At 50.1% G+C, this 13,161-nt stretch overlaps 1 protein-coding gene across 5 annotated transcripts in view; it reads right to left on the bottom strand.

The window, feature by feature from the left end:
* Window positions 1-13,161, bottom strand: part of LOC129204397 (phosphofurin acidic cluster sorting protein 1-like) — a 73,300-nt gene that overhangs the window by 17,589 nt on the left and 42,550 nt on the right. For all 5 annotated transcript variants that reach the window (XM_054820321.1, XM_054820320.1, XM_054820316.1 and 2 more), the window contains exon 2: window positions 3,808-3,895. In XM_054820321.1, the coding sequence (XP_054676296.1) occupies window positions 3,808-3,895 (88 nt within the window). The remainder of the gene's footprint in view (window positions 1-3,807; window positions 3,896-13,161) is intronic.

The raw sequence follows: 13,161 nt of genomic DNA, 5'->3' as shown, positions 1-13,161 counted from the left end.
CTCTCCATCCCTTGAGAAATTCAAATCTCAACTGGACATGACCTTGAGCACCTGATGTAGTTCAGCTGTTCTGCAATTCAAGTAATGTCAGGCAAGACCAATTTCTGAGCAGAACAGTTAAGCATCACCATCAGTACTACAGGAAAACTCAATAACAGACTGTTACAGTGAAGATCACAGATGACAAAGACTGTCAAGGAAGTGAAAAGCAATAGAGAGAGGTCGTGGTCACGGATCTTCATTACCTAATAGACTGAAAACATACAGGAGCTTTCACTACTATACACAGGCATGTGATGCCCAGGCCTGGTTTGCAAGGTACAATCCCAAATTTCAGGTATAAATCTGTCCTGATGGGTCTTTTTTAAAACACAGCGTGGAGGCTAGAAGTGCACACCAAACCTGGAAAAGGAGAGAGAACTAACATAGTACGGGAGAGCAGGCCAAGGCAGACAGCAAAGCACTACCCAGAATTCAATCTAAAGGTGCATTTTGGGAGAGAACAGCCCATTAAATATCATCAGCAAATTTAGTTATTTAGGGGGTAGCTGGAATTGCTCAGGTAGGAGTGGAAAACCCTACTAGTGGTTGCAAAAAGATTAGAAACAAAGCATGAGTGTGGTGTAAACAGAAAACTCTGCAAGTACCTTCCATGCATAGGAAGGAAATAGAAGTTCCTGCAGGGAGCAGGGCTGTGGCAGCAGGCAGGCCTGGCAGAGCCAAACAAGCTTCTCAGCCTGGCCTATTTTGTAGCGCACATTCTGGTCCGCTATGTAGGGGCTGTCAGCATTATCCCTCTACAGCAGCACCAAGGGTAGATCCTGAGTCACCAGCCACATCCTGCAAGCAGCTGCAGGAGGAACTGTATCCCTCCCACAGCACTTGTCACAGGAGTTGAAAGTTCTTGGAGTGCTGGGGCTTGTTTTGTTCTTTCTTTGATTGTTTCCCCTATTCACGGCTCAAGACTGGGTGTTCCTGAATTATTGTAAGTCTCTCTGCTGAGAGGCAGCACCAAGTGGCCCTTCACACCATAATCAGTTACAATGCCAAGATAGATACCTGCACCTTTATGTAGCTGAGCCAGGCACATCTGAATCTGTTAATGCCATGCTGAACAATACACAGAAGGAAATGCTCTATGACATCTCCAGTCTGTTAAAACAAATAATGAGGGATAAAAGTTTAAAAACTACTCAAGTAATATGAGAGCAAGTCCCCTTTTTCACAGTAGTTCACACTTTATCTCACTGGAAGCCACTGAACATTAAATATTCAAATCACCTTTGGGAAATGGGTAAGTACTGTAGACATAGAAAGTTCCCTTAGTCCTTTGACAGAGGTCTTTTCAGATGAAGGAACAGATAACAGCACATGCCACACTTGGAAACTGTCTTTTAAGACCAGAAGGGCATGATCACTGTGAGAAGGAGATCAGATATTCTAGACAGGCTTACACTATACTTTGGGTCATGTACATTCATTGAGCAGACTGTTTCCAGTGCTGGGGCTGTTGTCTTGGTGCTGGCCCCAGTCGGGCAGGGTCAGAGCTTTGTTTCCATGCAATCTGCCTTTCAGAGCAGCAACTTCCTGACAGGCAACTTCCTCAACCCAACAGAGCTACTGCTGAAATGGGAGAAAATATAGCTCCCCTTTCCACTAGTCCCCAGCTGCCCCCTTGGAAACTTGCAAGTCCTCCACAAATTACAGTCATCATCTGTTTCCATCCAAAAGATGGAGATGGCAACACTCGCTGGGCAGCCTTCAAACAGCTTTTTGCTAGCATGACTCATCTGTTACCTAGGAGAGGAGCAGGAGGGATGGATCCATCTGAGGCCATTCTGTAGGCAGGCTGTGCTGAAGCTGCCTACAGATTCCATCTGCCTTCCAGGAAGGCTCAGCAGCCCCCGACCCTGCCAAGGCGGCTGGTCAGGCAGGTGGAAGCAGCCTGGGGTGGCACACAAGTCCACCTCACTCCCACACTGAGTGTTGAGCCACAGGGTAATGTGGGCAGAAACATTCTCCTCCAGTTTCCTTCAGCTTTGCAGGGAGCCTACATCAGCATGCAGCCACAGGTATGTGGCCACACAGAGAGGAGGTGACCATGTTTAGATTAAGACCCTGAATGCAGACTCCATTCCCTGGCAGGGAAAGGAGCCCTGCAGTGAAGAGCCCCTGTGGCCTCAAACAGTCACCGCTGAGGCCTGTTAGTTTCTTTTGCCAACAGGGTGCAAGTTGGGCCTGTGGTGGAGATGGGGGTGATCTGTTTGAAAAAGCTGGAGTCCCACTGTGCAGCCTCTTCCATGGTCTCACATTTGCAGTGCATGAGAGAGGGGGCAGCTGAGAACATACATGCTCAGCACACGACAGCCCCAGCATAAGGGGGGCTGCATGGGAGCCCAAGGCTCCCCAGTCCAGAGAAGCACAGATAGCTTGGGCAGACAATGCAGGAGATAAAAGGAGGGACCAGCCGAGCCCTCCTAGCCAGGTAGGACCCACAGCCCCTGGCTGGCTCCCAGCCCCTCCAGTCCTGTGCTGCTGGCACCTCGGCCCCAGCCCTGACTGCTCCTGCATTTCCAGGGGCCAGGCAGCTCTCTCCTGCCCAGGTTGTTCCCTTGCTAAAGCCTGCACCAAAGGGGCACAAGTATCGGGGATATCAGGGCTGAAAGCCCAGTGCTTTCAGCTCTCCGGAATGGCACCATACACACAGTGATGAAAGGCCAGCAAAGTGGGACACCGACCAATAAACAGTGTGTGGACCACAGCATCCTCCTGCTGTCTTCACCCCAGGCCCCAAGTTTCACACATTTTGCTTTCAGTTCTTTCTGTGTGAGTGAATCACGTCTGCCATGAAGGCAAACCCCGGCTCCCAGAGCTCCACTAATACTGCAGCTTCCAGCGCTAATCCAGGATTTAGATCCCAATGTATGCCGCACAAAGAGCTCTGTGGGAGCGCAAAGCTGCTGAGCTCCCGCCCCACAGTGCTTTCAATGGGATCAGCAGCTTTTCTGCCAGCTGACAAGAACGAAGGAAGGACACCAGCATCCCAGCTGGGTTAGGGGAGCTGTAGTGAGGACAGGATACTCAAGAGGCATCTTGCTTCCATGCTGTCCTTTGGCAGGCAGAAAGGATGTGCCTGCACCCACAGGGACCCATCTTTTCACCACCAGCTGCAGAGAGGGAAGGGGGGAGAATCGCACATACCAGCATGGGGGTAAATTCCCTCTCCCCTTGGTGACAAAGATCCTCTCCCCTCCCCCTGGTTCAGAGTAGAGGCACCAGGCCTAGGGGGGATGCACAGAAAAAGGGAGAGCACAGCAGAGGCAGCAGTGAGATCACACAGGGTGCAAATGTCAGCAGAAGTTGTGCACAGAGCTGCTGATCCCTTGCAGCATTCCCTTCCCACCCTTCACTCCCCAGGGAGGGGATCCAGATGGAGGGCACTGCCAGAAACCACCCAGCGCTGAGCGCTGAGCCCATCTGAAGGGTCAGGAACGGTGAGATAGGGGATGCCAAACTCCGAACAGGAGAGGAGGGCCTTGGCTGAGGCAGGCAGGGAAGTAAGATGCACTCTGTCTCAGTGCAGAGGCCTAACCAAATTCATCCCTGATACAAACCAGCACCAGGCAGCTTGCTGCTGTCCCTGGGGCATCATTCCTACCTGCCTGGGAGCCAAAATCTCCCCAAGGGTGCTAACCAAGACAGAAGCAAGAGGTTGGCACAAGGCAAAGGGACACGCAGACCAGCACTTCACAGAGGGCACAAGGATGGGCTTGCTGCCATGAGGCAGCAGCAAGGAGAGGAGCCTACCTGAATCTTCACAGCAATAAGCACAGAGCTCAGCTCTTTGTCCAGCTCTTTCAGCACCGTGAGTTTCTTCAGGCGCAGACTGCAGAGCCTGTAAGACAGAGAGAATGGGACACATTCAGGCACCACCATCCCTGGGGCCCCGCCACATGGTACCCGGTGCTCGGAGGGCAGCCCGGATGCTTGGCCCAGCTGCAGGCACAAGCTTGGCTGAGGAACACTGGCATTCACACGCCACTGAGACAGCCCATTGGGGAAAAAAGGAAAGAAGGAAAATTAACAGAGCTAAAGCAGGCTTAAGGGATTAGCATGCGACAGGAAGTCCAACAGCAGGCCATGTGGTAAAGAGATCCCTTCCCAAGTAGGGCTGTTGCCAGCTCTGCTTAAATCTACCTTGGCCGCAGTGCTGTTTATTTATAAACCAAAGCACTTAAATCCACTCTTATCCTGGTCTTAGTTAAGGCAAATGTTCCCATGCAGACATTACAGCTCAGCTCTTCTCTTGCACAGTACCACACAGAGCTGACTTGGGAAGCTGGGAGGCAGCAGCCCCACAGGAATCCTTGCACAGCAGAGCCAGCCTGACAACCTCAAATCCTGGAGAGTCGGTATGGTAAGTGGCACTTCCAGGAAAAACCCATGAAGGAGCCTGAGGCTGAGTGAGAAGAACTACTTTTGCTGCTCGAAGGATTAGTCAGCGTCTGTGAGACAGCCAGCCACCCCAACCTCCTGCCTAAGAAGCCTGCAGCAGGACTCCCATGGAGACTACTCGTGAGGAAGTATGTGTCAGGGAGCACAGGCTAGACACGTTTTTACAACAAGCAACACCAGCACTCTCATGCTTTGCAAGCTAGCCTCTGTGCTCCACACTCAGTGTCTGCATTGCTGCAGCCAGTGGTACCCACGGCTTTTGTGGATACCAGTGTGCTGTACCTGAGATTTAGGCCACTCTTCCTGGAGAACAGATGGACCACTACCGAATACCTTTCTGTCTGACACACTGTGCTCTCTCTTGCAAGCTGTTCCGCCTTGCTTTTTTTTTTGTTTTGTTTTTAGAGGGAAAAATCCCCTTCTCTTGCTATGCTAATGCACATTAACAGTGTAGAACAGCCCAGAGATGGAATGATATTGGAAAGGGAAGGACAGACAGCCAATACTGTTGGACAGGTTTATGGCTTAGCAAGCACTCGCCTCCTACCATGTCCCTGCTCTCCCTGCTAGAATGATTTCAGCTTGTGTAGAAGGTTTGCTGGACTGTTACTGCAACCCTGCTGCTCTGTCCTTTGCATTTGGATAGCAGGGCATGGTGGAGACCAGAAGTCAGGAAGCTCTGCCCACCTCTTTGCCAGATGGCCTGGATTCCTTCAGCCAAAACCCAGGTCTACAGCCCCCTAAGCCCTCATACACACCACTGCAATTAGTGATCCTATCTTTGTCTACCCTTTCCCTCTGAGCGTCTGCTTGTAGGAAGGGAGAAATCTTATCATCTAGAGCAGGCTTCTTGCTCCCCAGAAATACTTAGGCAAGTTCAGGAGTGAGACGCAGGGAGTGTGGCCAAAGACAAGGAGGTCACCTCTAGGGCAGGGAGGGCAGGACTGAGTGCTAGCCAGAAAGATGGGGTACAGCAACCACACCAGATGTATTAAGGAAAAGCTTGCAAAGAGGCTAAGCTTAGCTAACATCACTAACTAGTGCTAACTTTGACTGTCCCTAGTCCCTAGACAAGCCATAGAGAGGAATGAGGCTTGTATGTGTAAGCCAAGGACAAAACATCTACTCAAATTTTCCATACAGCACTGATCTAGTTGTGATAGTTACCTGCATGGAAAAGTTATCCCCAAAAGATTAAAACTTCCATAAGGATATCCAGTCTTAATTTGAGGATATTTAAAGATTATAATTCTACCTGGCAGTTGTTCTCCCTGTAGAAACATGCTTCTTATCCAAACTAATCCACTCATTAGCTCTTCATGCTCCTCACTGAGGCACTCAGGAGTCAGTACCTGGTATTTTTGCTCCAGGAAGAGTATGTGCATACTGATCAGCTCTGCCCACTTGGGCAGCTCTTTTATCTCTGATAAGGCACTTTAAAGCTTCTTTATTCTCTTTCTACCCCTGTCCAGTTTTTTAGATCTCTCTTACACGGTGGGAGACCCTGTACTCTGCCCCGGTACTTCCTATACCACATGCAGGAAGGTGGTTACCCCCTTCCATCCTCTGCTCACTCAAAGATCTCACTAGCTCAGGTATAGCTTGTATCCTGCAACGCCAATCCCTTCTCAAAAAAACAATTTCTAAAATACCACTACCCCTCCCACAGGGATCAGCACGCATATTCTGGAGTCTAAATCTGCAGCACAAGAGCACACAATTTTTAAAAGGGAGCTCCATAGCAGCTTGGCTGTCCCTGATGACCCTCTTTTGATCTGTTACTTAACCAATCCCTGCATCACCCAGATTTGTGTCATCACTAGGTGTTTAGTGCCAGTACTGGACAGCAGTGGGTCTCGCACTAATCCCTGCAGATCTCTGTAGGACAGGATTGATCCACAGTGATCGGAATGGTATGCCTCTCTCAAACACTTCAGCCAAATCCCATGGCAACTACTTCATGGTCTTGCCCAGAACTGACCACTCAAGTCACTGAACTTTTTGGTAAATAAATTATAAATCTGGATCTACTTGCTCATGTAATTAAACAGAATAAGTAGCAACTGCTCTTGAGCTGTTGAACTACTGCAAGGACTTCCTCTACATTGAGTTGTGGTGAACAATGACTGTGTAACACTGATAGCAGTAGCGACTGACAGCAGCAAGGAAAGTGACCTCCAACAGGACAGTCTGACAGACTTCTGGAACTCCAGTACTCCTATACTCCACCACCGGTTGTTTACTGGTGAGAGGTACCCACCATTTCCTTGTATTGTCTTCAACAATGCTGCCTTCTTTCCATCACTAACTGGCATGGTCAGTCAGCCAAAAGTCATCTTTCCTGACCATGGCTTTTTAAACATGCAACAAAATAAAGCAGCTCCTACTTTTCACTCACTCTGCTCTACCTCCTTATTCAACTTGGTACCAAGCAGGAGCATGCACTCCACAATTGCTGCTGGCCGAGGAGGTAACAAACAGGAGTACATGTACACATACACACATTCACACACCCACCACTGCCACCATCCCCAGCTAAGGTGATGGTAATGAAAAGGAGCATACAGATACACACAAACATATGCATCCTGACAGCACCACCCCCAGCTAAGGAGCATGCGCGTGTGTGCACTGACACACATGCACACAGACACACTCACTCACCTTAGCTAAGCAAGCACTGACTTTCAAAGTTGGGATTCTGAACTGCAAGCAATTACATGAAAATAAGACAGGGAGAGGGGGAAGAGAGAGAAAGGAACAAACCCAGGAACTCACTGATATAACTGTCTGATAGCATTAAAAACTCAATGGTGAAATTTGCTAGAGTATGTTCTCAGACACTGAAGTCATACTTTGAAAATACCCCAGAACTAAAGTTGCCAAGGGAAGGGAACCTCAATCCATCCCAATCCTACCAGTTTGATGCCAACGCCAGCAGTAGAAGCCCAGAGCCTGGACAAGGATCACAGGTCAGCAGGACAGCACCTGAAGTGCAGCACAAAGGAATTCCAGCCAGTAAGCCAGCGTCATCAGGGGCCCAACTTAAATGCCTCTATACAAATGCATGAGGAATAAACAAGAGGAGTTGGAGACGTGCGCACACCTGCAAGGCTATGATCTCATTGGCATCATGGAGATGTGGTGGGATGGCTCCTATGACTAGAGTCTTGGAATGGAAGGGTACAGGCTCTTTAGGAAGGACAGGCAGGGGAGATGAGGAGGGGGTGTCACCCTCTATGTCAATGACCAGCTAGAGTGCATGGAGCTCCACCTGGGGATGGATGAGGAGCTGACTGAGAGCCTATGGGTCAGGATTAAAGCGTGAGCAGGGACAGGAGACACTGTAGCAGGGGTCTGCTACAGGCCACCCGACCACGGAGACTGAATGGATGAGGCCCTCTATAGTCAGACAGGTGCAGCCTCACATTCACAAGCCCTGGTCTTCATGGGGGACCTAAAGCAACCAGATATCTGTTGGAGGGACAAGACAGTAAGGCATAAGCAATCCAGGAGGTTCCTGGAATGCGTTGATGATAACTTCCTTCTACAAGTGACAGAGGAACCAACAAGGAGAGGTGCCATGCTGGACCTTATTCTCAACAAGGAGGGGCTGGTGGGGAATGTGAAGCTCAAGGGCAGCCTTGGCTGCAGTGATCATGAAATGGTGGAGTTCAAGATCCTCAGGGCAGCGAGGAGGGTGCGCAGCAAGCTCCCTACCCTGGACTTCAGGAGAGCAGACTTTGGCCTCTTCAGGGATCTGCTTGGTAGAGTACCATGGGACAAAGCCCTGGAGGGAAGAGAGGCCCAAGACAGCTGGCTAGTATTCAAGGATCACCTCCTCCAAGCTCAGGAGCAATGCATCCCAACAAAGAGGAAACTGGGCAAAAACACCAAGAGACCTGCATGGATGAACAGGGAGCTCCTGGACAAACTCAAACACAAAAAGAAAGCCTACAGAGAGTGGAAGCAAAGACAGGTAGCCTGGGTGAAATACAAAGAAATTGTCCAAGCAGCCAGGGATCAGGTTAGGAAAGCCAAAGCCCTGATAGAATTAAATCTGGCCAGGGACATCAAGGGCAACAAGAAAAGTTTCTACAGGTACATCAGTGATAAAAGGAAGACTAGGGAACATGTGGACACTCTCTGGAAGGAAATGGGAGGCCTGGTTACCTGGGATATGGAGAAGGCTGAGGTACTCAATGACTTTTTTGCCTCAGTCTTCACTGGCAAGGGCTCTAGCCACACTGCCCAGGTCACAGAAGGCAAGGACTGGGAGAATGAAGAACCACCCACTGTAGGAGAAGATCAGGTTTGAGACCTTCTAAGGAACCTGAAGGTGCACAAGTCCATGGGACCTGATGAGATGCATCTGCAGGTCCTGAAGGAACTGGTAGATGAAGTTGCTAAGCCACTCTTCATCATATTTGAGAAGCTGTGGTAGTCTGGTGAAGTTCCCACTGACTGGAAAAGTGGAAACATAACCCCCATTTTAAAAAGGGGAAAAAGGAAGACCCAGGGAACTACAGGCTGGTCAGTCTCGCCTCCGTGCTCAGCCAGATCATGGAGCGGATCCTCCTGGAAACTATGCTCAGGCACATGGAAAATAAGGAGGTGGTCGGTGACAGCCAACATGGTTTCACTAAGGGCAAATCGTGCCTGACAAATTTGGTGCCATCTGTGACAGGGTTACAGCATTGGTGGACAAGGGAAGAGTGACAGACATAATCTACCTGGATTTCTGCAAAACATTTGACACTGTCCCGCATGACATCCTTGTCTCTAAATTGGAGACACATGGATTCGATGGCTGGACCACTCAGTGGATAAGGAATTGTCTGGATGGTCGCACTCAAAGACACGTGGTCAACAGCTCAATGTCTAATTGAAGACCATTCCTCAGGGGTTGGTATTGGAATTGGTGCTGTTTAACATCTTTGTCGACAACATGGACAGTGGGATTGAGTGCACCCTCAGCAAGTTTGCTGATTCAGAGGGACCTTGACAGGCTTCAGAGGTGGGCCTGTGCAAACTTCATGAAGTTCAACAAGGCCAAGTGCAAGGTCTTGCACATGGGTCGGGGCAATCCCAAGCACAACTACAGGCTGGGCGGAGAATGGATTGAGGGCAGCCTTGAGGAGAAGGACCTGGGGGTGTTGGTGGACAAGAAGCTCAACATGAACCAGCAATGTGCACTTGCAACCTAGAAGACCAACTGTATCTTGGGCTGCATCAAAACCAGCGTGACCAGCAGGTCAAGGGAGGTGATTCTCCCTGTCTACTCCACTCTCATGAGACCCCACCTGGAGTACTGCTTCCAGCTCTGGGGTCCCCAATACAAGAAAGACATGGAACTGTTGAGGCAAATCCAGAGTAGGGCCACAAAGATGATCAGAGGGCTGGAGCACCTCTCCTGTGAAGACAGGCTGAGAGAGTTGGGGTTGTTCAGCCTGCAGAAGAGAAGGCTCCAGGGAGACCTTATAGCAGCCTTCCAGTACCTAAAGTGGGCCTACAAGAAATCTGGAGAAGGACTGTTTACAAGGACTTGTAGTGATAGGGCATAGGGTAACGGCCTTAAGCTGAAGGAGGGGAGAATTAGATTGGATATTAGGAAGAAATTCTTTACTGTGAGGGTGGTGAGGCACTGGAACAGGTTGTCCAGGGAAGCTGTGGATGCCCCATCATTGGAAATGTTCAAGGTCAGGTTGGATGGGGCTTTGGGCAACCTGGTCTAGTGGAGGGTGTCCCTGTCTATGGCAGGGGGGTTGGAACTAGATGATCTTTGAGGCCCCTTCCAACCCAGGCCATTTTATGATTCTATGATCATTCTAAGCACATTTTTTCCTTTTTTTTTTTCCTGCTGCAGGTTGCAGTTTCCCAGCTATTTCCTTCCTCTCTAGTTAAATGACGAATTTGGAGGTTTTGCTCTGAAGTCTGATGAAGCACTGTCACCAACCTGGCCTGTGAGTTTATCTTGAAGCAGCAAAGCTCCTGTAACACATGTATTTTGTGAAATTCAGTGCCAGCAGCAAAGCACTGGCTCCAGCTGTTGCTTGCAAATTCATACAACCTCCTGTCCCAACAGGTGACTGCTGCTCACAAGATGACATGCACAGTGGCTAGTTTTACTGTTGTATTTCAAGACCAATGTTTCAGTGAATGCCACACATCTCTAAAGCCCCTGATGGCAGGGGAATACAAACCAGAGGTACAGCTCCTAAGGCTCGTAGAGAGGGAGGCAAAACAGGATGAAAATACATCTGTGCACAGTACAGGAGGAGCAGGTTTGAGCCTGTGCTTTGCCCGTAAGCCAGAGAGCAACTAGTAAGGAGAGGAAACAATTTTGACCTACCTACAGTCTCAGCAAAAAGATTTGGGGGTCCACCATACACAGTGAGGGGAGCAGCAGCTTTAGAAGCACCCTGTAAAATGGGACCTGCACAACTACCCAAAACTTATCCACAACCTGGCAAAGGTGCCTGGCAGTGAAGCAGCCTGAGCTCTGTGTAAACAAGGAACCTCAGACTTCTCTTTTTGCACAGGACACAGGCATTGAGGAGGCACAGGTGCCAAGGAGCACTTCTACAAGGATCATACATGGAAGGTGAAGGCTAGAATGGAAAGCGAGGCAGCAATGAATGGTACATCTGGCCACTAACGAGATATAAAACCTTAACAGCACACTTCACACTTCTTTTGAGCAGACATGGTACATTTTTTCTGCTAGCATTCTGGGCTGTTCAGTGTTTGGCTTACTGACCACTGGTCAGTGACAGCTCATTCTCTGGGCAGGATTATTTTTCTGAACATTTGCACTGATTTCTTGAAGTGGCAGCAGCCAGGCTTCCTGGGTTTTGCCTGTAGCTCCCATGCCATCTACAAATGTTAGAGTACATCCACCTTTCCCAGCACTGACCCTCCACACATCCTTGTCAACACTACCATCCTTATGAGATGCACGGTCGTGGGCTAAGCCTTCAATACCAGCAGTTTAGCAGCTCCTCAGTATTCTTCCTGACTTTGGCAGCTCAAGTTTGCCTTTCAAGGTGACATCCACCTCCGAGACTGGGCTTCTAGACAAATACCAGATTTTCAGTGGGGCTCACAAGGCACGGGACACTCATGCACCCCGTGCTCAATTGCTGTGCAGCACCTGTTTCCTGCAAAGCATCCCACTAGAGGGCAGAAGGCAGCCAGCCAGGACCAGACACCCCGGGCCATGGGGATGCCCTGCAGCTCGCCCTGCAGACTGCCTAGTCTCAGAGCAGTTTGTAAAAGCAGCTCTACCCGCTCTGACCAGGGGGGTGTCCAGCCCTACAGCTCACCTCTAACCGTGGCCAAAGCACGGAAGAGCACACAAACGGGGTGCGAGCAGTGAGGTACTGCCCGGAATGCGCTCTCAACCACAGCTCTCTGAAGTTAAGATACTCCCTCAGCCGTAAGTGATATGTCTGCATGAGACACCACTGATGCACGCAGAGGGGAGGGGAGACCTACTCCACTTTCAGAAACCAAGTCCCTGTTGCCAGCAAACAGGAGCGATGAACTGGGACAGCAGCAGGCTCTTCACCAGGCTCTGCAGCTCAGGCATCAGGATGGGTAGGTGGGCCAATTACATGCTTTAAGATGAACTCGAATGAAGGCCGACGTCAGCCTGCTTTGAGAGCCTCCCCAAGGGAAAGTGTGACAGAGCACACAAGCCTCACTAGCACACTCTTGCCTCTCTGCCCTCCAGCAAATGCACCTGCTGCAGCCTGGGAAGGACAAGTAAAGCAAGCTGCAGTGAAGTGGTGTAACACAATAGGACGCAAAGGCCAAATGCAAGGCCATGACAGCCCTCTCCTGGGATCCTCAAGGAAAGAGCTAGGGCCAGGACCACCACATGACTGCTGTGTATCAGGTCTCCCAGTTGAGCTATGCAAGGTGGTGTGCAGCACAACAGCCCTGGTGCTAACCAGCAACCTCTTGCCATGAGAGAGGCATTTTGGCTCCCCAGCATCCTGGCTGACAGCAGCTTGCTACCAGTAGCACATGTCTGCCCTGCTGCTGGATACAGAGCAGACTTCTTTTACTGAAAATTGAAGTAGGTTTGATTCATCCCAATTTCCAGGTGATCTTCTCAAAGGAAATCCCAGTGCATGAGGGACAGGAGGACAAAACTCCCCAGGTTGCTATGTCCCTTCCTTTCCTGTAAAGCATTTAATAGCTTACGGCTCTGCCTGCCTTAGGAAATCCAGCCTCTTTCCCCATGTGACTATTCTTGGTCCCCTCCATCATCCCAACTCCTTCCAAGTGCCTCTAGACAGACCAAACCCAGGGCCAAAGCTCAGACCTTCTGGAGGACCAGCTGACACTCTTCTTCCTTTTGCCTCTGAGGGTTGAATCAGCAAAGGAACGTCAAGCCCATGCTGAGGAGGAGTTCCTTCTCCTCACAGCAGCAAGTTGGCCACACTACACGGGAGGAGGACAGAGGGCAATGGCACGCTGAGAACAGCAAAAAATGCCAGTGTTGGCAGGGTATGTATTACCAAGAGCAAAATGGCATCCTCAGTCAGGACTAATGGGAGGAAAAGGGAAGAAAACAGTGTCCTGTAAACGGATACGTCCACCTTTCCTTGCCTTCATGGCTGGCTGCCTGCAGCTGCCCACAGCCTTGTGTCCTGCCTAGCACATGCCCCCTGGGATGGCCATTCAAGACAGACTGCA

This window comes from Grus americana, chromosome 3 (assembly GCF_028858705.1).
Source record: "Grus americana isolate bGruAme1 chromosome 3, bGruAme1.mat, whole genome shotgun sequence".
NCBI lineage: Eukaryota > Metazoa > Chordata > Aves > Gruiformes > Gruidae > Grus > Grus americana.
Note: the sequence above shows the minus strand (reverse complement) of the source record. Positions and strands in the feature narration are given on the sequence as shown.